This window comes from Neolamprologus brichardi, chromosome 20, assembly GCF_056152115.1.
Source record: "Neolamprologus brichardi isolate AB-2024 chromosome 20, ASM5615211v1, whole genome shotgun sequence".
Taxonomy (NCBI): domain Eukaryota; kingdom Metazoa; phylum Chordata; class Actinopteri; order Cichliformes; family Cichlidae; genus Neolamprologus; species Neolamprologus brichardi.
The window spans coordinates 10,611,158-10,633,609 of NC_142123.1; the positions used below are offsets into that span (position 1 = coordinate 10,611,158).

General features: G+C 40.1%; 1 protein-coding gene across 1 annotated transcript in view; it reads right to left on the reverse strand.

The window, feature by feature from the left end:
- Positions 1-601: 601 nt before the first annotated feature.
- Positions 602-22,452, reverse strand: part of kcnq2a (potassium voltage-gated channel, KQT-like subfamily, member 2a) — a 39,275-nt gene continuing 17,424 nt past the window's right edge. The window contains exons 2-18 of the mRNA XM_035905645.2: positions 18,880-18,970; positions 18,663-18,789; positions 18,204-18,379; positions 16,655-16,780; positions 16,361-16,471; positions 15,152-15,247; positions 14,959-15,053; positions 14,279-14,338; positions 11,335-11,364; positions 10,659-10,712; positions 9,655-9,863; positions 7,376-7,423; positions 7,077-7,094; positions 6,225-6,330; positions 4,867-4,998; positions 3,286-3,379; positions 602-3,171 (exon numbers count right to left, since the gene is read on the reverse strand). Coding sequence (XP_035761538.2) covers positions 2,323-3,171; positions 3,286-3,379; positions 4,867-4,998; positions 6,225-6,330; positions 7,077-7,094; positions 7,376-7,423; positions 9,655-9,863; positions 10,659-10,712; positions 11,335-11,364; positions 14,279-14,338; positions 14,959-15,053; positions 15,152-15,247; positions 16,361-16,471; positions 16,655-16,780; positions 18,204-18,379; positions 18,663-18,789; positions 18,880-18,970 — 2,422 coding nt within the window. The 3' untranslated portion in view covers positions 602-2,322. The remainder of the gene's footprint in view (positions 3,172-3,285; positions 3,380-4,866; positions 4,999-6,224; positions 6,331-7,076; positions 7,095-7,375; positions 7,424-9,654; positions 9,864-10,658; positions 10,713-11,334; positions 11,365-14,278; positions 14,339-14,958; positions 15,054-15,151; positions 15,248-16,360; positions 16,472-16,654; positions 16,781-18,203; positions 18,380-18,662; positions 18,790-18,879; positions 18,971-22,452) is intronic.

The following is a 22,452-nucleotide window of genomic DNA, read 5'->3' on the forward strand; positions in this document are numbered from 1 at the left end:
TGATCCTGTGACCTGCCTTTGCTATTTCACTAACAATAAATGATAGCTGTTAACCAATTAGGCTGTTCAATAATCTGATCAGGTAATAAATTTACTTTTTGCTGATGTAAACAGATAAGTAGGACAATAAGTGTGTAAGTATGTGTTAACCATGCTATATATTCAAAAGTATTTGGACGTGTCCATTTTTCCTGGCTTTTGCAGCACGTGTTTGATCTGTCACAACAACAAATGATTACAATAAACCATTTTGTTTATAGGCACCTTCGAAGACCTTCAAGACACTTTACATGCAATTAAGTGTCAAAATCAAAGTCTGGATAAAAAAAAAAATAGGAAAACACCAAAGACTTGAAAGTCTTTAAATAACAAATTGAACCAACAAACTAACAGAACAGACTATCTTAAAAAGATGTGTTTTAAGACTGGCTTTAGTTAAGGAGACAGTGGTTGGCATCCTTAGTTCCAGTTAAGGGGACTTGTCTTTCTGTCTTTCCAGAAGTTCTTGGTTGCCATCTAGTGACAGATGTATTCCATTACACCATTTCCATAGCTAAAGACACCATTTTTCTTCATTTTAAAAAAGGCATCAAAAGACCGATTTTTAGTGATGCACAAAGTTTTATTTTTGAACAAGACAAAGGTGCAGTTACACAATGGTGCTGATCTACGGTATCATGTAAAACCCTACATGTCTTTTCAATGGGTTGTAAAAATCATGCCAGCAAGTTGCTTCCTGATTTTGCTGAAAAATATGGACCGCGTATTAACAGTCTCTATTGAATTACACTTCCTTGGTTATAATGTAAATGTTAAAATGTTGGCATTGGTTAATTTTAACAAGAACAGTTCATGCTTCAAAGGTTAGCATTATTAATGGCTAAATGTGCAACCTGAAACATCTGCTCTCAGGCCAAAGAACCTCCCATAACAATTTAAGTACACTACCGTTATAAAATGTTAAAAATGAAATTGTTGATTTGTGGACCTCTAAAATTTCGGTGTGGAAATAAGGCAACAATTTTAAAGGATGAGTTCTTGATTGCGTTGCTTGCTTTTTATTGCATTTCCTCATTTAGTCTGAAACTGACGTAGCATCAGAGAATCTAAATGAAAGTTCAATGCACTGCAGGCTAAATACCGTCATGTCAGTAACAAGTGAGAAAGTTTCACGTGCACTCAATCCAGCTTCAACACTGCATGCCTTGTGATAACAATACAAAATGTACAAGCAAATGCCCTTCCTGTTCCCATACCTGTGCAGCATTAAACATCTGCTCTTGTATTTTATGTGTATAGAATGTTATGAACATATTTACCCAGAAAAGAAGAGCTGTTGAAATTAGCAAGCTCAGGCTGCATTTACATGATTGGAATTCAAGCAAAGCTCCTTAGAAAAATTAAAACATAGCTTGAAACCAGTCATGCATGCACTTTTTTTTTTAAATTCACCACTCTCTCTTACTGTATAGAAGAAAAACACAGTTTGACTGTTTGTCACTGTTTGGTTTTTGCAGCCTACTTAACACAGTCCTTAAATCAATCATTTATCATGCCATGCAGGTGGTTCCTTAGTGTATCCTTACAGAAGTATTCAGTATTACTTTAAAGGGAGTTCTTCCATAGTATTACATAAATGCCAGGCTGAATTAATAATGAAGCATTTTTTCTTTTTCTTTTTTTAAATCAGCAAGAATCTAACTGATCATCATAGCTAAGGTTTTGGCAACATAACACCTCAAGACATCCTAAGGTATAGAAGTTATCAAGACACTACGTTAACCACGTGATAAGATTTCAACAGTCTCGCGTTACAAACTCCAGCAAGCTTTTGAATGTTAAAGTGGTCAGTGTTTAACAGAAGACGTGCTGAAATGCTACTCATACGTCTCATAAGGGGAACCAAAATGGCAGTTCTCTTTATTGTTTCATACAAATCCACACTGTGTAAGTGTCGTCTCACTAACTAAGTACCATAACGAAAAGGCTTCTTGTCTAAGTTAAAGAAAGGTTTCCCAAACAGCTATTTAATCAAATTCTGAGTGGATACAAAAGTAACCGTAATCAAGCATTGCCAGTGAAGTGTTACATTACAAACTTAAACGTTGATAAAGGATAATCCCGTTGTTTTTGTGAGAACTCGTTTTTACTGTTATCGCAAAAAGACAACTGCTCATAACCGCCCACTTGACCCAATATAGTCTGTATCAGCCATCATCTACAGTAAGCCTGTGGCCATGAGGTCTAATGATACGGTCATGTTGGCAATCGGGGCATCAGCCTCTGTCACAATCAGCAGGTCTGCCAGCAGAGTAGTCCTTTCTACTTCAGCCCAGCCCACCCCCTCTCTCCATCTGAGACCTCTCCGGTGAAAGACAGAGGCGAGGGAGCACAGAGGTCAGAGTCTGTGTCCGACTCGCCCTCTGCTAGCAATGGTGTGACCCTGGCACAGAGTGAAGGTCCACCTCCGGCTTCGGTCCCTGCTCCGGCTCCCCCTCCTAAGCCTGTAAAGAACGAGGGCCCAAAAAAGTCCTCCTTGGCTTGGGAGATGCTGAAGCCGCTGAACGAGCGCTCCAGCTCCTCATGGTCAACCGACGGGATGGTGAGGGATGTGTCACTATCTACTGCGGTGACCTCTCGATGGCACCTGTGCCTCCTGTTGCGCCTCTTGCTGTGGGAGCCGCTCTCTCTGCCGCTGCCACCCTGACCCGAAGAGGATCTGTCATGAGCTGGAGCAGGTGGAGGTGGGAGGCGGAACAGGGTGGGCGAATGGTCGCCGCTGCCACCTACTGGCGAAGGGGTGTTGGACACGCTGCTGTTCCAGGCAGGCTGGCTGATGGGGTTTTGCAGCTGGTGCTGCCAGGAGGTACAGGGGCGGCTGTTGCTCCCAGAGGGAGTACCAACTGATCTCGCCACGGATCGACCGAGTAAAGGGTCTTTCTTTTCCAAGGACCCGTCAGAGCATGGGACATCAGCTGCTGAGCATGTCTTCACCTCCTGTACCTCCTCTTTTTCCTCCTTCTCTTCTTTGCTCTCCTCGGGGCTGTGGTAAGGCGGGGCTGGATACGGCTCCCTGGAGTTGAAAAAGGCCTCTGTTTCGGAACGGGGGATACCCATACGCTGCACATACACATTAACCAGGAAGTCGAGTTTCCTGTCCATGCAGACCACCTGCAGAAAGACAGAAAACGATGTTCCATCAGAGGAATCAACATAACTTGATGTTGGCGGGAAAAGAAAAACTTTCCAGGCTGACCTTCACAGACCTGGGTGAAACATTCCTACCTGCTTTTCCACTTTGACCAGACGTCCCATCATACTCTGGTCCTCCACAGCATCTCCTTCACCTTTGGGACCTTTACCAACTATCTGGTCAACTCTAACATTTAGAGAAAAAAGTGTCATATATTAGATTATAATATGATTATACAAGTGTATATTTATATGTATAGTAGATATGCTCTGTTTTGCCACAGGGTCTGACCCCAATATTTTTAACTCAAGAAGTTTATGCCAAAATGTAGATTAGTCTTGCATTGAAAAGTAATGAAATTATTTAAGGTGATGATTGTTGTCAAGCTGTAAATAAATATGTTTGAATGAATAAATGATGGCCTTACAGAAGGTGAACGTTTCCTGAGACACTACTGAGTTCAGGTGGATTGTGTGGACGCATGCATAATGTGAGTAAGACGATCTTTTTTTCCCTTTTCTTTTTTTTCTTTTAACAAAACAGAGTCTAAACTGAAGGGACATTTTGTCTGCGGCCAAAATGCATCACTTGTCATGCTTCGGTGGTGCTTCATGCTTCATTTCCATTGCATCCTACTGGGGGAGCTCTCCCTCTGTCTTTCTGCTAAGAGAGCAAGCATTTAGCACTTCAAACCCCTCTTGAGCGAGGCCATGTGAAACGACTCGTTAAGATTCAGTGAGCAAACGGCAAAATGTCTTTTTTAGCCTTTCCTTGACAGCAGCTGATATCATTTGTCACCAGCGCTAACAGAACAACATCCTTAAAATGTTCTACGTAAAGCAGTCTGTTAAGCCATTTCACTTATTAACTATTGCACCTGCACCCCTGCTTTCATGTATCACAATCCCGCTAGCTCAATGAGACATGTCAATGGCTTGAACTCAAAAGGGGTTCCATCAATCGAACCAGTAAGGTAGCATGTAACTGCTACTATGGCATAAGGAGGATAATGCTGATAAAATGGTCATTCTAAAGGTGCAGTCTATTAACCTAACCTAGGAACTTCAGTGGACTTCTTATGGCGAGGTGTTGTTGGGGGAGGCGGCCCCACAATCATATCTACCCTGGCAAGGCACACAGAGACGATATGAGTGCAATGCAGAATGAAGCAACGTGGGAATCACATCAGGTATGGAGAACACGTCTGCAATATATTCCACACACGAGACATACGGTGAGTCTGGCTTGTTTCATGGATGGAAAGTGTGTGTGATTCACTGATGGAATATATTTCTTGTACATGTTAGACCTTCAGGTGATCAAGGTGTGAGGAGCTCGCTTGTAGGAGGGAAAACTGACATAGAAAACAATGTGAATTAGACATCATTGTTACATCCAAAATCAATCTGTGGCACGTTCAGAGCTGAAGGAGTGACCGCTAATAGGACATAAAGCTACCGATATATGTAACAGATCTGAATACAACACATGTATGTGGATAAATGAAACAGGCAAATCAATGGCTTGTGTGTCACAACATGTGTGTATCCAGTGACCACTAAAAGCACTTTCTTAGTAGATGAAAGCTCCACTGTTATATTAAGCTAACTAAACTAACTACTGACACATATTTCTTAAAGAAATGACTAATTCAAGAGTAAAGGACTTCTTGCCTGGTCTGCAGGCTCTTAATGCGCGACAGCATGTCCAGGTGACCAGCGGAGTATTGCTCAATCACGTCCATGACATCGTAGGGTCGCAAGCTCTCTTTGAACCTCCTCTTTGACACCAGGAAGCTCATGATGCTGGGAAGGGAGAGGGAGCGAGACATCGTTGTTAAACGTGTCACGTGACAGGCAAACAAATGACCAGATCACAGCAGACATTTCAGAATAACTCCCAAGAATTCTCCTGCTCAAAACAAACAAAAAATGCAATGCGGAGTAAAATGCAAATGAAATATAACAAATCAAAGGTTTATTTATTTAAATGATTAATGCTTTAGGAAAATATGATTGGTACAAACTGAATGCACACCAAATAAAGTCATTTGATCACATTGATCAGATAACATTTTACACTGTGTAAAATGTAACAGAATTATATGGAAAATTTACATGTAACCAACTTAAAACCAACATTTTGGGCATAAATGTTTGGTAGCTGATGGTTGCCATCCATTTTACATTAAATATATATGTTGTCTCTCAAATATCCACAAATGTGTCCTTTGGCAGCTGTAATGCATGAGGTGAGACAGGTCTTTCATTCCCAACTTGTGAAAAGGGGCCTTTTGGTTTTTTACAAAATGTCATTTTTGCAATATGTAGCATAAAGTTGTGAAGAGCTCTATTTTAAACCACTTCTTTTAAACATAACCAAGCAGTTTATGATGACTAATCCTAAACCAATGGTTTTTGCTGTCTTCTGAATCACCACCACCTCCACATCCTACTAATGAGACCAGTTATTTCTGAGCATCTAATATCACTGAGGCTGATGCACCGAGGCACCAGCGTCAAACGACACATCATGCACATCTCTGGACATCAGCAGCAGCCAACACCCTGGCATGGCAACCAGTGTTGGTCAAGTTCCTTGAAAATAGTAATTAGTTACTAATTACTGATTACCTCTCCAAGAAAGTAATCCCATTACTTTACTGATGACTTATTTTCAAAAGTAATTAGTTACTTTATTACTTAGTTACTTTTTTAAAACATGATACACAACCTGAATACATAATAAAGCAATAGACCTTTCAGCCCAATTCTATTTTTTTCTGCATAATCCATTATATAAAATCGAATCAAATGAAAAAGTCTCTTTTTAAAACTTGTCGGAATCTTTTAACTTAACCACATTCTAGCTAATAGTCCATCATTGTACATTATTTATTATTATTACTCGTAATACGCCTACTTCTTTAAACACTGAAATAGCTACACAGATGACCACAGATATTATTTTTACACTACATGAAATAATCAATCACAGAACCATAAAAACCTCTTATTCAGAGAGTCCTTACCAGATTGCTCTGATTGCAACTTTGAAGCCTTGTGGTAACTCTTGAGTGAAGAATTCACAGTGGCAGCTCTTATCATCACCAACTTCCTCTCCCGGAAGGCTCGCCTCTAGAAAGCAAATGCAAGGACACTCTTTTAAAAAAATATTACATCTGCTTCCGCATGACAATTGTCACCAGCAGAAGCAGAGCAGAGCTGTCGCTTTCAGCGCCAAAGGTGCAAGTGTCCGTGTTACAGTTGGTCTCAAGCCAGTTAGCCAGTTTGGGAGTGTGTGAGCAAGCTTCATGGGACGACAGGTAAAAAGATTCGGTGCAGAATTGAAGGATAGTGCTGAGGTGATAAAGCTTTACTGTAACCTTCAAAGACAGGTACTCTCTTCCCACCACCAATTACAGATTAGCACTGGAAGGCTGGTCTACAGAATTTAAAGCATATTGCATGGAGTTGTCAAGGCCTAATTAGTGGAAATCAGAAATTTTCTGAGAATCTGGTAGGGAAAGTGAGGTCTCCTCATGCAAGCTAAAGCAGGGTTTGGGGGCATGTCTCTGGGTCAGTTTTGGATAATCTCGGCACCACTTGACTTGAACTTATTTAGCTTAGCCTACTGCTACCATAAATACAAATGTATTACATGAGGTGCTCTAACAATCATAACAAGTAAATATGGAATAACTAGTTCCATGGGAGACTCTGCTAGACTCATGCTCTCAGTCATCACAGTGAGAAAAACAGCATAACAAAGGGTTCATGTCAAGTGAACATATCTCAGCAGATATCAGCATGCAGGTTTCTCAGACTGGGTGAAGCTGATTAGTCTTTGGTTTGTCAACCAACAAAATATCCCAATGCCTTACTTATTAAACCTTCAATTGCTGCAAAAAGAGAGAGAGGAGACACATGGGAAAAGATTTGTTATGGATTCTAGCAGGATGAAAATGGCAGACAAATCGATTCCAAACATGGAAAACTGTGGAGTCTATTGAATGGTTTCTGGATCACATTTGAACGGGCTGGTCTCTCTTCTCTTAGATTTAAGCTTACCAACTATATATGTTTCAAAGCTTTATATAACATGTATGGTAAACTATACAGCTAGACATTATAGACTATGTTACAGTCTTTACTGAAGACATGTCATGATGACTTGTCTAACCTGGAGAACTCTTCAGTCCAAAGTCTTCGTCCTGCATTTCAATCAGCACTTAAACATGCCATGAAGTGAAAGGAGAAAGACAGCTAATGAGAATTGGTTCACATTGCTTAACAGAAAGCAAAGAAATGGAGAGAGAAGAGAAATATTCTAATGATAGTGACACAGTGGCGTTGATGACACATGGATGCAGTGGGATTGTCTAGCACTAAATAATGACACGACATCCAAAGTGACGGTCTCCTGAATGTGTTCTTAAAAATCTGGCATTAATTTGTCATAGAAGTGGCAAATTTTTGTATACATGAAGGGAACATACATGTCTGCATGATAACTCAGCTACAGTCTCCACATTGATTGCAACTCAAAGAGGTTTTGACAGTAACTTCTAAACTCACACAGCTGGTGAGCTGCTGACCTGGCACTGCTCTCCTACATGTTCACTGGCAGCAACTGAATGTTTGTCAGATAAACTGTTGATCACAAACAAGTTTTGCCAAAGTATTCTGTGGCTAAAAGTTTACTCATCATGGGCATGAATGTCATGGTAAGTTTGGGCTTTTATTGATTTCGATAAATTGTTCTTTCTCTAAGGTCAAGTGATTGTATAGCATATAACGGTATACCTGGTAGCTATCACCTAGCTTATGACATAATTGTGTCTGGATATTTAAACTTGTTTGTTTCCTGGTATGGACCTTATGGCTTTTAAGTAGAATTCCCAAATTTTCAATAAGCCTGAGTTTGGGGCTTTTGGAAGTATATTCAAAAACCTTAATATCTTAATGTAATGTTAATACAGCTGAAAATTTTAGAGGCAGTCCTCGTTTATTCATTTTATTTATCCTTTAAAGTACCAGTACTGCTGGCAGCAAAACAGCTACAGAGCATGATGCTACCGCCACCATGCTTGACAGCTCATACAGGGTTGTTAGGTTTGAACACCTCACCTTTAATTCCTCGAAACATCTCTTGTCACTGGGGCCAAATAGCTCAACCTTTGTCTTGTCTGACAATAAAACCTTCCTCCAGAAGGCATTTAGCTTGTCCACGTGGGCAGCTGCATATTTCAGTTGAGCTTGATGGGCTTGATTTTGGAACAGGAGCTTCTTCTTGGTTGGTACCCCCTCAGTCCACAGTGATGTAAAACTTGCTTCACTGTGTACCTTACAGCAGTTTCCAGTTAAAGTCTGGTTTGAGCCTTTGTGGTTCCTGGGCTGTTCAGGAACATGCTAACTAATTTCCTCTTGTCTTATCTGAGGGTGACAGTCTGGGTCTTCCTCTGGACCTTAGAAAACTGGCGACACGTCTGAATAACTTGTATGTTTAAACTGATTGTCCTGGAATCTGCAGGTGTTTAGAAATGGACTGTTAAACCTCAGGAATGGACAAATCCCCAACGATCAACTCTACTAAAAAATTTTGTGCTATGCTCAAAAGCCAGGTCTCTGCTTGGAAACCAACATGTTTAAATAAACTCTACCAGTTCTGCCAGAAGCTTGTTGATGGCAACCAAAAGCATCTGGTCAAGGTGCAACTTCCCAAAACATTTAGCCAAATATTAGTTGAGGTGTATGTATACTTTTGACCCTGTGTGGATCTTATGCAGCCAATTCTTTTAAGAAAAAGTTATTATTGATGTATCCTGTACAATTCTGGACCTCAGAAACAGAACAGTTGAGAAAAAACATTAAAAACACACACTTACCATTTATGCCCATGATGAATGTATGTATACTTCTGGCAATGACTGTATATTGAGCTAGTGTTACTAGTAGTGTTATAGTTACATAAGATTTAGTTAGTTTTGTTTTCAGTTTTCTTTAATATAAATAATTTTGACTCCTAAAGTTTGGTCTCTGAGCAAATAGCCAAGGTCATACTGGCTCAAATGAATTCCTGGAAATTTTGGGAAGTGCACTTAACTTGAATTCTTCTGGAACGTTAGATATCACGTTTGTGTATGCAAGCTAAATGTGAAGCCGGAGCACAGAGATGAGACACAGGAGGAAGCAGCAACCCGCTCACCTCTGCTTCCAGGCTCCATACAAAAGCTAGGGCCTCCATGTCCTGAATGTAGTTTCATATTCACAACACCCACATCTCCTTTAATAAGTGTCTGCCATTTTCTACAGTTTCATGATGGTGTGAATACAGTTTCTGAGGTTTCCCACCTACAACAATATAATTCTCCAAGTCTCTACACTGTATGGCTGTGTATTCAGTTATACTACACAACACTACTACACTCATTCTGGTCAGATGATGATCAGTTCCCTCACCCTCTGAGTTTTTGCGCGAGGCGCTGCCCTGAGCTTTGAAGGCATTTTTCGCCCCTCGGTTCTTGTCGGTGAAGCTCCAGCTCTTGGTGACCTTGCTGGGGCTTGCTTCAGCACCATCATCTGCTCCACCTGGAGACTGGGCCTTCCCCTTGGACACAGGAGCCTTAGAAGGACTGGGAAACACTTTGTCCTTCAGACTCGACTTCCGACTAAAGAAGGAAGTAACAATACAGTAAATTAAGCCTGTTTAACTCTGCATTTATCAGCATCATTTTAATGAAAGACTACCTGTAGCTAAATGTCTGTATTCTTCTGTGTTTAAGCCCTAGCTTGTGAATTTGTAGAATTCATCTGCAATGTGATAATAAATCTTACCTCAGCAGATATGCAAAATGGGCAATGTCCTACAGCAGAAGGAGCCATGTCCACAAACGAACATAGTAGAGCATTCGGTGGTTCAGGCAAGCAGCAGGAAGCTACAAGCAGGCATGCATGGGAAGCAAAGTGACACTGTGCGTCTCAAAAGGAAGAGCTGTGGTCTGGCTCTATGCAAAAAAAGTGAACACAAATCATGCAACAAAAAAATAAAATCATCGTCGTATGGCACATGGTAACCATTAGGTAATCAGCAATATGCACCTTGCCTGCTGAACGGGGCTGAGTGGGCAAAAAAGACAGCCAGCAAATCAACTGCAAGACGTTACTAAACAGAAACCATAAAAGAAGGATGTAAATCTGCGCCTTTTCTGGGGAAAGGGTAAAAGTTAGAAATAGCTTATTGTTGCTTTTACGTGTGAATCTCCTCATGTAGACATCAGAAACAGAGCTTCACTACGCTACAAATAGTAACAAGTCAGATTGTGTACTTTCCGTAGAGCTACATGTCCTTATTCTGTGACTCCTCTACCTGTACTTGCACTTGAAGAAGAAAAGAACATTGGTGGGAATAGAAGGAGACACACAGACTTGCAGTGCAGTTGTTAGTATCTGTTCAGCAACTATACCTAATAGCTCTCGGACAGCACCCGCAAAGTCTGTCTTTGTGTGCATTTTCATTACTGGAGTGGTGGGCAGTGGGGGAGACACAAAAAAGATCAAATAGAAGTGGGTAGAGTCACAAAAACAGCAGTGTGTGCCAAGATGCCAGTAATGCTTTACTGTGACTGTAATTTATTGCTCATTTAAAGAATAAATTTTTTGGGTTTTATTCATTTTGCCATTTAGATGATTGTCTGATTTTACACGTGAGTCTAAAATATGCAATTGGATTATAAGGAGGTTTGTCATTCAGCCACGATAAAGTGTTACCACCTTGTCAATAGTTACACTTGTTTTCTGTGTTAAAAAACAGAGTGATAGAAAAATCAAGCAAAAGTGTTCAAAATCACTTTTTCCCAAGGTGATGCTGAAAGGTAGACTATCAAAGAACAGCATATCGGTTAATATTTAATAAAGCTGCCAGTTGGGAATGAGGCCAAAGTGAGCTGATCTTTGAGCACCATGTGAGCAAATGCAGCGTGACCGTTCTTGAAGGAGGCACTTAACACGCAACCACACCCATGTCAGACACACAAACCCCCACTCTCGCACACTGATGTACAGTAAGCACACTCCCCCAAGAAGAGCAGAATTGAAGAGAAGGCAAAGGAAAGAGGCGAGAGATAAAACCAGATCACAGGCCTGGGAGAGGTTTCTGTTTGTGACTCCTTCCTGTGAGCAGAAAAGGCATAAATGTTACACAATGTGAGATACAAGTTATGGACATGGATGAAAATTATCTGTACAAACCTGAAAAAACCCCCAATATATATGTTACCACACGGGGGCAGTGAAAACAAGCTCTAAACAACAGCAACAATTGCCTGCTTACACTAAATGATCTTTCATATTTTTATGAAGATTACATTTTGTGATGAGTGTCCAGTATTTACTCACTCTTCTGCAATGGTTTTTGTCTCCACTGACAAAAGAAACCTTAGGCTATTAACTAAATACAAAAGGTAAATGGACTGGTTCTTATATAGCACTTTTCTACCCTGCCTGAGCACTCAAATCGTTTCATTCACATACAAGCACTTTTTTCTATTCTTAAGTGCTTCCTATCTCCTATTCACACTTCAGCACCTTGGGGTTCAAAGAATCTTCATTTTCAAACCAACCAAAAAGTTGACACATTTTCTCTTAATATGTAAAACTACAGTGAGCCTCATAACACGAGTCGAACAGGTATTCCTCCAGGATCAAACCTGGACCTTAAGATTTCGCATTCATAGGCAATTGGTACGGTGGCCCTGAGAGGCCAAACAGACTGCAACTTAGGAAAACACAAAAGCGCACAAAACACAACGGAAATAGAAAAAAACAAAACAGTAATAGGAAAAAGCAGATTTCCGAAAGCACAAGGGAAGTGTTTCTGGGGAGACAATAACTCGACGGACCAGTTGCAGGAACAAAATATGCTAAGAATTGCGCTGGGAGACTCTTAAAAGAAGTGGAGGATCTATCGGTTTTGTGAGGAAAGAAAAGATGACAGGTAAGTGTGTTAGCCTAACTATTAGCCTAAAAATTCGTCATCAGTATTATATGAATCATGATAAAACACACCTACCATGTTTTGGGTTCCTGCAACTGGTCCGTCAGGTTATTTTCTCCCCAGAAACAATTCCATTGTGCTTTTTGAAATCTGTTTTTTCCTATTTTCGTTGTTGTTTTTCTTATTTCTGTTGTGTTTTCTGTGCTTTTGCAGCATTTTTCTTATTGCTGGTGTCTTCTTAGGTTGCAGTCCGTTTGGCCTCTCACGGCCACCGTACATTTGTTAGGCATACCTGTTCAACTGCTTGTTATCGCAAATATCTAATCACACGACAGCAATTCACTGCATTGTGGCCAAAACGTCCTGCTGACATTCAAACTGAGCATCAGAATGGAGAAGAAAGGTGATTTAAGTCAGCGGTCCCCAGGCCTCGGACCGGTACCGGTCCGTGAGTCGTTTAGTTGAGGCTCAGGTGTGAAATGTATGGTTTTCATGGTTTTTATCGGTTTTTAACGTTATTTCGGTGTTTCTGGGTCTTTTCAAGTATGTTATGAATAAATCGTCTTTTTTTGGTACCGGTACTAGTTTTATTTTGTTGTATTTATCCGCGACACCTTAAAGGCCGGTCCGTGAAAATATTGTCGGGCATAAACCGGTCCGTGGCGCAAAAATGTTTGGGAACCGCTGAAATAAGTGACTTTGAACATGGCATGGCTGTTGTGTCAGACAGGTTAGTTAGAGCATTATAGGAACAGGATCTGCTGGGATTCTCCCCACACAACCGTCTCGGGGGTTTACAGAGAACGGTCTGAATATATTATAATTATAGTAACTTAAACAACCACTCGTTACAGCCAAGGTATGCAGAAGAGCATCTTTGAACGCACAGCACATTGAGCTTTGAGGTAGATGGGCTACAGCAGCAGAAGACCACATTTCCTGTTGACACCTCCTGTCAACAGGAAACTGAGGTTACAATTTGCACAGGCTTACATCTTCTGCTTCCAGCAGGATAATGAGCAACATCACAAAGCTCAAATCATCTCAAACTGGTTCCTTGAACATAATAACATGTTCACTGTAGTCAAATGGCCTCAACAGTTACCAGATCTCAATCCAGTGGAGAACATTTGGTTTGTGCTGGATCAGGAGATTTGTAGCATTGATGTGCAGCAAGCACATCAGCGACTGGGTGATGCTATCATGCCAATACATCCAGCTCCTTGTTGAATATTTGTTATAAAGAATTCAGACAGTTCTGAAAGCAAAATGGGGTTTAACTAACTTCTACCAAGGTATAACTAATAAATTGTCTGGTAAATGTATATTAATGAAATTTCTAAGTGTCGCACAGGCTTTCCACCCAAGTGGGGTTGAACATTTGCTCTGGCTATAGAGCCAGTGAAACTGTCAGTGTTCTTCCGTGCTTGCCCATTACAAATAAACTAATAGAAGAAAACAATAGTTTAAAAAATCCAACCATTCGCTTCCGCTTATCCTTTTCAGGGTCGCGGGGGGCGCTGGAGCCTATCCCAGCTGTCATAGGGCGAGAGGCGGGGTACACCCTGGACAGGTCGCCAGTCTGTCGCAGGGCCAACACACAGGGACAGACAACCATTCGCACTCACATTCACTCGCACATTCACACCTAATGGCAATTTGGATAGTTTAAAAAATGTTCCATAAAATTCATTAGTTATGGTCACAGGTTGATGTTTGCATCAACAAGGTGTGTTTTAAAATAAATGTTTGGTTAGCCTCTTTTTTGTTAATCTACAGTAAATGAACTGACTGCAACAATGAGCTAAGTCCACTCAAAAGCTGGTAACACAAAAGGAAGGCCCAGCGACACAGGAAGTGTAGCGCAAAGTGTCCGGCAAGCAGACCAGACTCACAGGGTTCAGGTGAGATCTTATTCCTTTTTGACAATCAAGGCATTCAGTGTATATTTTGGACAGTGCACATAGTTATTTCAGCCTCTGATGCCCTGGTCCCTTCTATTTCAAGATCACTGAGTCACCGTTGGTGTCATCATAATGAGATCATGCTATCACACCAACAACTTTGTCACTCCTAATGTTATTGTTATACCTGAATGATTTGCCCTTCAGATTCCTCAGCAGGTCCAGCTGATTCAGAGGTGGGGTAAGTCTGGGAAAAGACAAAAAAGAACTTCAAAGAAGTCGTTCTATCAAGACAGCCTCATCAGCTCAGTTGCAAAAGGTGAAAGCTCGCCTTTGGGCTTTTTAAGCTAATTGCCTTAAGTTATGTTCAGTTGGTCATAACCTTTTTTGCTTAAATTACAACTGGAATGTAAGTGAACTCATTTCAAAATAAACAACTGATGATTTTCTACTTCTAGATTAAAAGCAAAAGAAATCTGTGTTGTGAGACTCGAGCAAGGCAGCTTATTTGCTAATTCATACAGCTGGACACCAAAATGTCTGCTTAATTTTTCAAATTGGCCAAGGGCAATATTTGTCTTTTGAACAGCATTTCAGAGTGCCACTGCCAAGACTCTCATCTGCTTCTCCGTTAAAAAGAAAAGCATTATTAAAGCAGAAAGTGTAAAGCCACACTGGTGTGTGATTCTTCTGATCCAAGAAAGATGTTTAGAATACAATAAGATGAGGTTATTCTGTGAGCTCAGTTTTCAACTCGGCTTTCAAGGTTCAGAAAGAAGACAGAATGTGATATGGGTAAACAGTTGTATTTCCTGAAAATGCTGAATAATCTGTAGCATGATTCAACCACTTTATTTGATCGGTTACCTGTACATCGGAATAGCTACAGTCTGCTCATAAAAATCCCACGTGCACACCAGATCTGTACGGGAAAGGTTGGTGGCATAAAACCTCCAAGCAGCCTGGGTGAGGAAATTTTTAAAAGGCTTCTCAGTTTTTTTTGTTTGGAGAATTAAACAGTGTTTAAAATTGAATCTAGTGATCTTATCACACAGTATACCTGTATGAGGCCTGCAGCGGGGTTACGTCTCTTCTCAAAATGCTTCTGTCTGTGCTGCTCTTCGACTTTGAGGGCAAAGCCAGAACCCAAGATGCCCTGTACAAAAGCAGAAACCCATAAAATAATCAGTGACCTTTACTGACCTCAGTGGGCCAGGAGGAGGAATTGCAACAACAGCAAGTTGTCTCCTCCTCGTCCCCTAACAGTTCTCCGAAGCAATCCAACAAAACATCTGGGGTTATAGAAACCTGAGAGGAAATGCGGATATTAAATGCTGTGCCAAAAGTAGTGACAGGAATAGTGATTGCTGATCAAGTACAGTTTCCTGTATGATTGACTGAACGAATGGGAGCTGCTTACTCAGAGCTTACTGCTGAGTGTGATATCTTTAAATCTCAGGTGGAACAACAAACACTAACACGTACTTTAGCCAGTGAAACTACATCATCAAACTCGGGCTTTCTAAAGAAAACGTGAATAATGAGCCAAGTTTTTTCAGCTCCTTTTAGAAGCATCAGTTGCACTAAGATTTCTTTGGACTATCAAAGACTGGACGCCTGTCCCAAGAAGAAAAATATTCGCAGTTATTTCCTCACACTGCTTCTATGGTGTTTTAGTGATCTGATGAATACAAATCTGATTTTCACTGTTGCTGTACCTGTAAAAAAACTGTCTCTCTAGCTCAACTACATTCACCACCTGGTTGCTGCTTTTTTTATGTCAGTTATTGGGCAATGGACCTGCTTGAGTGATGAGATGAGCTACATGATTTGAATAAGAAAAAAGGTTAATGAGAGTCATTGAAGTGGGATAAAACAGGATGTTTTCTGGGCTTTAAAACGAAAACATTTAGCTGATAGACACTAAAATGCTAGGTGTTGGGTGCTAAATGTGCTATCCTGTTGTCATTTCAGGTTACTCACTTGATTAGATACATTTCGAATCCATAATGTTGAATCCATAGCATGAATGCACTACTGTAGTTATGATATCAAACTAAATGAAACCATAACCTATGGAAGAGCCTGCCAGAGAACACCGAGTATATTCTCAATGGGCAGAGCAGTGAGATCAGGCAGATATGCACTTACAGAGAACATCATAATGGAGAGAGAGTAAAGGCATATAAATGAGGATCATTTATAATGTGCACTTTGTGTGAACCTTATCAGTGGCTTCAACGCCCTAAAGACAAGCCTACATACTTACAGCAGGAAGGGCAAAGAAGGCAACGCCGATCAAGCTGAACGTGGCTGCTAGTAAGCGTCCATTCCAGGTTTTGGGAACTTTATCACCATAACCAATGGTGGTAAGAGTTATCTGGTACAAAAAAAAAACAAAAAAAACATTAAATAGCTTTTTTAATACCTTTTTTTTTTGTAAAACTGGAAATAAAGTAAAATGAACATTTCTAAGCTGAATATTTGTCAAAAATGAATGTTGTAAAACAGAAAGCAAATACTGCAGAACCATGTTGTCCTTGTTTTTTCGAGTTAGTCTTACCAGTCCCCACCAAAGAGCATCAGCATACGTGTCAAACTCATTATTTGACTCCTTTTCCACGGAGTAGACCAGGAATGAGGCCAGGATGAGGCACAGGAAGCCTATGTACCATGCTGTGATGAGCTCCTACAGAGAAAACCAATACCATGACCACTGGGAAATTAAAGTAATTAAGTGTCATCTTGAATGCCTTGCAAAAGTGGCAATGTAACCTCTGTCAATGGGTACAAATGGCTATTCTGTAACAATATTGGACATCATATGTGAATCTCTTGCCCTGTGCGGCGAACCAAGCATTTCATAAACATCTTTATTTCCCTCGTCTCCACAAAAGCTGCAGCCTGCCATCTCTCCTTCTCATGTAATCATACACAAACACCCACAAACCCTGTAATGATGTTTCTGCAGCTTATTAGTAAAAGCAAATAATTTGATTTTCCAAGCTCATTTAAATTAAACGGAGAGAAATGTGCTTCCTTGCCATGATAGACTTTCTCGGAGGAGACACCTTTGATAATAGAGTGTCACTGAAGTAACATAGAGTCCATCTCCTCCAGGATGGCACATCAATACACGCCATTGCCGGAAGATTAGCGGTGTCTCCCAGCAAAGTCTCAAGATCATCGAGGAGATTCAAGGACACATGACGTGAAAGGGTGTGGAGAAGCTGTGGAGAATTTTATGCTGCCTGTAACATGCTATGTAAAGTAGGTATGAAGATGAAATCACTGGACCAATTGTCATTTCTGGGTTCCTCCTCAGCGTGCCCTGTTTGGTGGTGGGTTACTTATGGTCTTTGGAGACCATATCCATGGACGTGCGCACAGGCTAGGCAACAGCACCCTGACTGCCATTAGGTATCAGGATTAAATACTTGGGTTCAGACAATGCCCAGCCTCATGTGGCGAGAGTATGCAGGCACTTCCTGGAGAAAGAAGGAATTGATACCACTGACTGGCCCTCAAGCTCGCCTGACCTAAATCCAACAGAACACCTCTGGGACATTATGTTTCAGTCCATTTGGCACCACCAGACTGTCCAAGAGGTCAGTGAGGCCCTGCTCCCTGTTCCTTTAATATATTTTTGAGCAGGGTATATTGAAATAGGGTAAAATGGCTGCATTTTTCTTGCATATGTGCAAAGACATATGGATAAGACAACAAAATGTTTCTAAAATAACATATTTGTAAGCCATGATAACTTTTCAAATTCCCATTTATTATATGTGCTGGACTTTTTCTCTTTGCTCTTTCTTAGCTCATTTATGTGGGTTACATGGTGGCTACAACTGTAGCTTGCCTTCACCAGTGTATGAATGTGAGAGTGAATGAATAGTGGCATTGTAAAGCGCTTTGGGTGCCTTGAAAAGCGCTATATAAATCCAATCCATTATTATTATTATTATTACAGTTACTCTATACTAAAAATATTACTTTCACCTGGTCTGCATGCTTTGTGGTTAAAAGATAAGTGATAACGGCGGCCACACAATCTTAACAATCAAAACATTGCGGAAACTACAGACAAAACTGGAGTACATCAAGATCACCTTGCTGTGTGCATAAACTACAGATCCGAGCAGCTTCCAGGTTCCTCCACGGCGGTCCATGCGCAGCATCCGTAGGATCTGCAGGAATCTCAGACTCCTGATAGCCGAGGTGGCAAACACATTGCCCTGAGATCCAGCTGACAGGACAGATACGGAGGCAATCAGCACCATGATGTCTGGGAAGAGAAGTACAACATATGAATAGAAAACCATGACCTTGGTCAAATCAGACTAAATTAACAACACTTTACTATGGACACTGAAGATCATTGTTCATTTAATCTGTACACTGTTCAAACAACCAATTTGCAGTTGGAGAAATATTTTTGTATCATTGTATCAAAAGTTTCAGCATTTAAGAACAGAAGCAATAGCAAAACAAGTAATGTGTCCGTGTTATGTTCTTCAAGGTGAGAGAAATGACAGCCAGTAAAACACAAGGCAAACGTGTTTTCGCACCTATGACACAGAAAGGCTTTCTGGCAAATTTTAGCCTCCCTCTCCATCCTCTGTATCGACAGCAGCAGCCAGCAGCCCATATCCTTACAATGTACTCCACTCCAAACACCACAATGGTCACAATTTCCTGTGGGAAAAAACAGAATGGGGGAGTTAACCTTGTGACATTAATTTATATGCAGAATACTGTTAAAATATCAAATAAAGTGATACTTACCAAGATGTACAAGGCACTCTCTGAGCTTTGTGTGAACTCTTCAATGGTGGCAAAGACTGAGAGTATAAGACACGAAAACACCAAGAGGAAGCTGGAACGGATGAGACAAAGTAAAGTTATTGCTTCTACTCTCTTATTTAGGGTAAGTCACTGTTACACCTGATAGATCCATATGTAGATATTTTTTTGGGTCCAGTTCAGAGTAATCGGTATCACCATGCTAGTCAGTTAAAGCTAATTTTGTACATTTTGAACACATTTGTATGAAAGTGTACAAACCTCTGAACTGTGAATTATATCAGCTGACAAGCCATCCAACCAGTCTTAGTACCCCGCCCTTATTAGACAGAGTCTAATTGCTACATCTAATCTCAGCTGAACCACTTTATCTGCTTTCTGTCAGAGTCATTAGCGGGATTGCTTCTTTTTTTTAATGAGAATTTATGTTGATATAAATTGCAGAAAAACTGTTGATGCTTTTATCCTAAACTTGGGGAAAATACTTAAGGCTAGCCATTGCACAACAGATAAAATTCTGATTAGATATTATTAAAGGGGATTCATTTGGATAAAATAGTTAAATGATGGTCTTGCATATGAATTTTGCTGCACAAGAGATATTCAGATGAGAGCCTCGGCAGGTCCTGACCTCACTTATGTTGGAGAATAAGGTGATTCGGAACTATAATAGACCACCTAAATCTGTTTAATCAGGATAAATGACTACGATGTCAAGTTTATGTCAATTTCACTAGTAATTAAAAAAAACAAACAAACAGAAGAAAGAAGAAGAAAAAGAAATGATCTGCTAGAAGAAATCCAGAGCAGAGCAAATGGAAAGTGTCTCATGAAACCTGATACCCAGAACAGTGCAGGATTATAAAAGGTAGAGCCATAAGCAACATCAATCATACTTAGAGATACTGTAGAATGGCAGTAGGTATTTGCTGAGCCCATTATCATTCCAATATATAGATGCAAAAATAATTTCATTTACCAATGGATAGTATGACATGTTATTATTATAATTGTTATCGTGTGAGCTGATGATTGGGATAAAAAGGTTCAGAAAATGTTGCATTTACACAGAATACACAGAGACTGGGCCAGAGTTTGAAACTGTATATTACTAAGTAATATATTTAATATTATATCAGTTGGCTTGAAAAAGTAAAGACATCAGAGGGTGGCTGCTGGATAATGTGTTTCTAATCTATTTACTTCAGTTGTCTTACTCTCTGCTGAAAGCTCCACTGCATTCACCAGCTGCTTCTAGTTTCTTACTCCGTGTGCTGTTTGGTATTGGTCAGAAATCATTCAACTGCCCCGCACAGCTGGAAAAGAAGACCACAGGAAGAGCATGCTCTAAAAGGCCAAAAGTGGAATAGAGTGGATTTGAGCTGTAAAGTGACAATTCTTGTCAGGTTTATCTCTGCAAGTGTCACCTTTCCGTTACACACTTCGTCCCGTCACTTCATCCATTATTAATACAAACAAATGTGTTTGTGCAGCTTTAAAAATGAAGAAGGGCAAAAGTCCAGAAACACAGAACGGACTGTGTGTATCTCTGCGTAGCACTTAACACTAACAAGGCCCGGAATCAATTTGGTACGCTTGTATCCACATAAGTAAACTGAGGTTTGCACATATCCGTAAAAATGTTCTCAAATAATTCTAAAATTTAAAATAGGTCAGCGTGAGTAACAATGCAGGTAAGGTGGATATCGTCCTCCATTCAGAAGCAAGAAAGTTTAACGCTGACATCACCAGTAAAACATGTTGAATCCGTCTGTCAAGTACATCAGTGCTATCAGATCTACTGTATTTTCTATCAAGTGTGAGCATAAAGTCTTTCCTTCTGTGCTTCATTCAGTTCTCACCACTCCTCATCAAGGCTCACCCTTGATTTTTTTTTCCTAAATGCAATTTATCTGAATTTCCTGCTGCAGTTCACGTCCATTCCTGGCAGTGATATTTGCCCGTCAGCCAATCAGAATGAAGCAGCAAAGATCAATCATGTGGCTACAGTGAAGCCCATAAATAAGCTTTTTTCTGATTGGTTCTTTATGATATCTTTGTTACTGTTCCTCAAAGGCCTAAAATATTTAACAACAAGCACTTTCACCTCTAAACCCACAATTCTGTACATTTTTACTTTGGTAAGTCAGACTGAGGTCATTGTTGTCATATCATATATCAATGATGACTTCAGCAGTCAAGTCTTACTTAGTAATAGTGAACGGGCTGTGAAAGCTTTTGCTACACACTACATTATATCTGTAGTCTGCCAGTAAAGTTCATCCTGTTAGATCACATTACTCACATTAGTTTTCTTGTGTTTTAAGCAGTGGTGTTGAAAACAAGCCTAGAAATTGTTGGATTTTTCTCTTGATAATTCCACCTTTTTAAAGCTGTTTCACAGAAGAATTAATATCAAATGTTCTGAGAATGAGTAATATATCGGTATGAATATGTTTGTGTTAGTTCATTTTTCCTTTTGGTTTTTGGGAATGATTTATGTTAAAGTTTTGTTCCTTATTTCTGTGGTAAATGGTTTGTCTACTTCTTTCTTATTTATCATATTACCTTTCCAGTGCCCTGGTTGCAATTTTCCTGTGTTCCCCTGTGTTAGTCCTTGTTTCATCATTCAGTTGTGTTTCCTGTTTTATTTTAGTAACAGATATTCTTCTGTTGATTCAGTTTCTCCTGTCTCAGTATTCCAGTTCCAGTTGTGCATCCCTCCTGTTATATCTCCCCTTGTTATCCTGTGAGGGTATATATTGTCAGTCTAACTTTGCTGTTTGTTGTGTTGTCCCTGATGATTGTGTGCACCCTCTGTACCTAACTGCTCATCAATCTGCTGCACTCTTAATCTTCTGCTCTCGCTCAGGTCTTGACGGAAAATTTGAATCAGCATTGCCGACCAAATATCTAAATCTGATGTGATGATTAGGTATTTAACGCACAATTTATCAAATTACTTAGTCAAATTAATTATTTGAACACAACAACCAGTATCAGATTTCAGAAAAGCAAATTATTAATGTATTATTGTCATAAGAACTAAATAGTCATCAAATCTGACTATTGGATTTCAGCTACAGGCCAACAGGATATTTTAATCTAAATATCATCTTCTTTATGGCATATGTGGAATACACAGATTACCATCCATCCATCCATTTTCTCCCCCTTATCAAATTCAGGGTGGTGCGAAAGATGGAGTCTTGATAGGTCACCAGCCTGTCACAGGGCTAATACAAAAAATAAACATATCTTACAAAAATGTATCGGTTTCTTCTAAAATATCACTAGTGAATAGACACGTGTCCCTAAGATTGACTTTGCAATTCATGAACACTCGATATTGAACCGTTCGATACAGTGCTTTCGGTTCGGTATGCATATGTATCGAACAATACAAAATTTTTAATTTATTCTATCAACTTTCCTTCTGATGGTACTGTCTGTGTTGAGCGCTCAGTGGATCTGCGTTCGACTACTCCGCCTAGGCTGCACTATCAAGCACAGATCCACTGAGCGCAGGGCAAGCTAGCAAGACAGAAGTTAAGC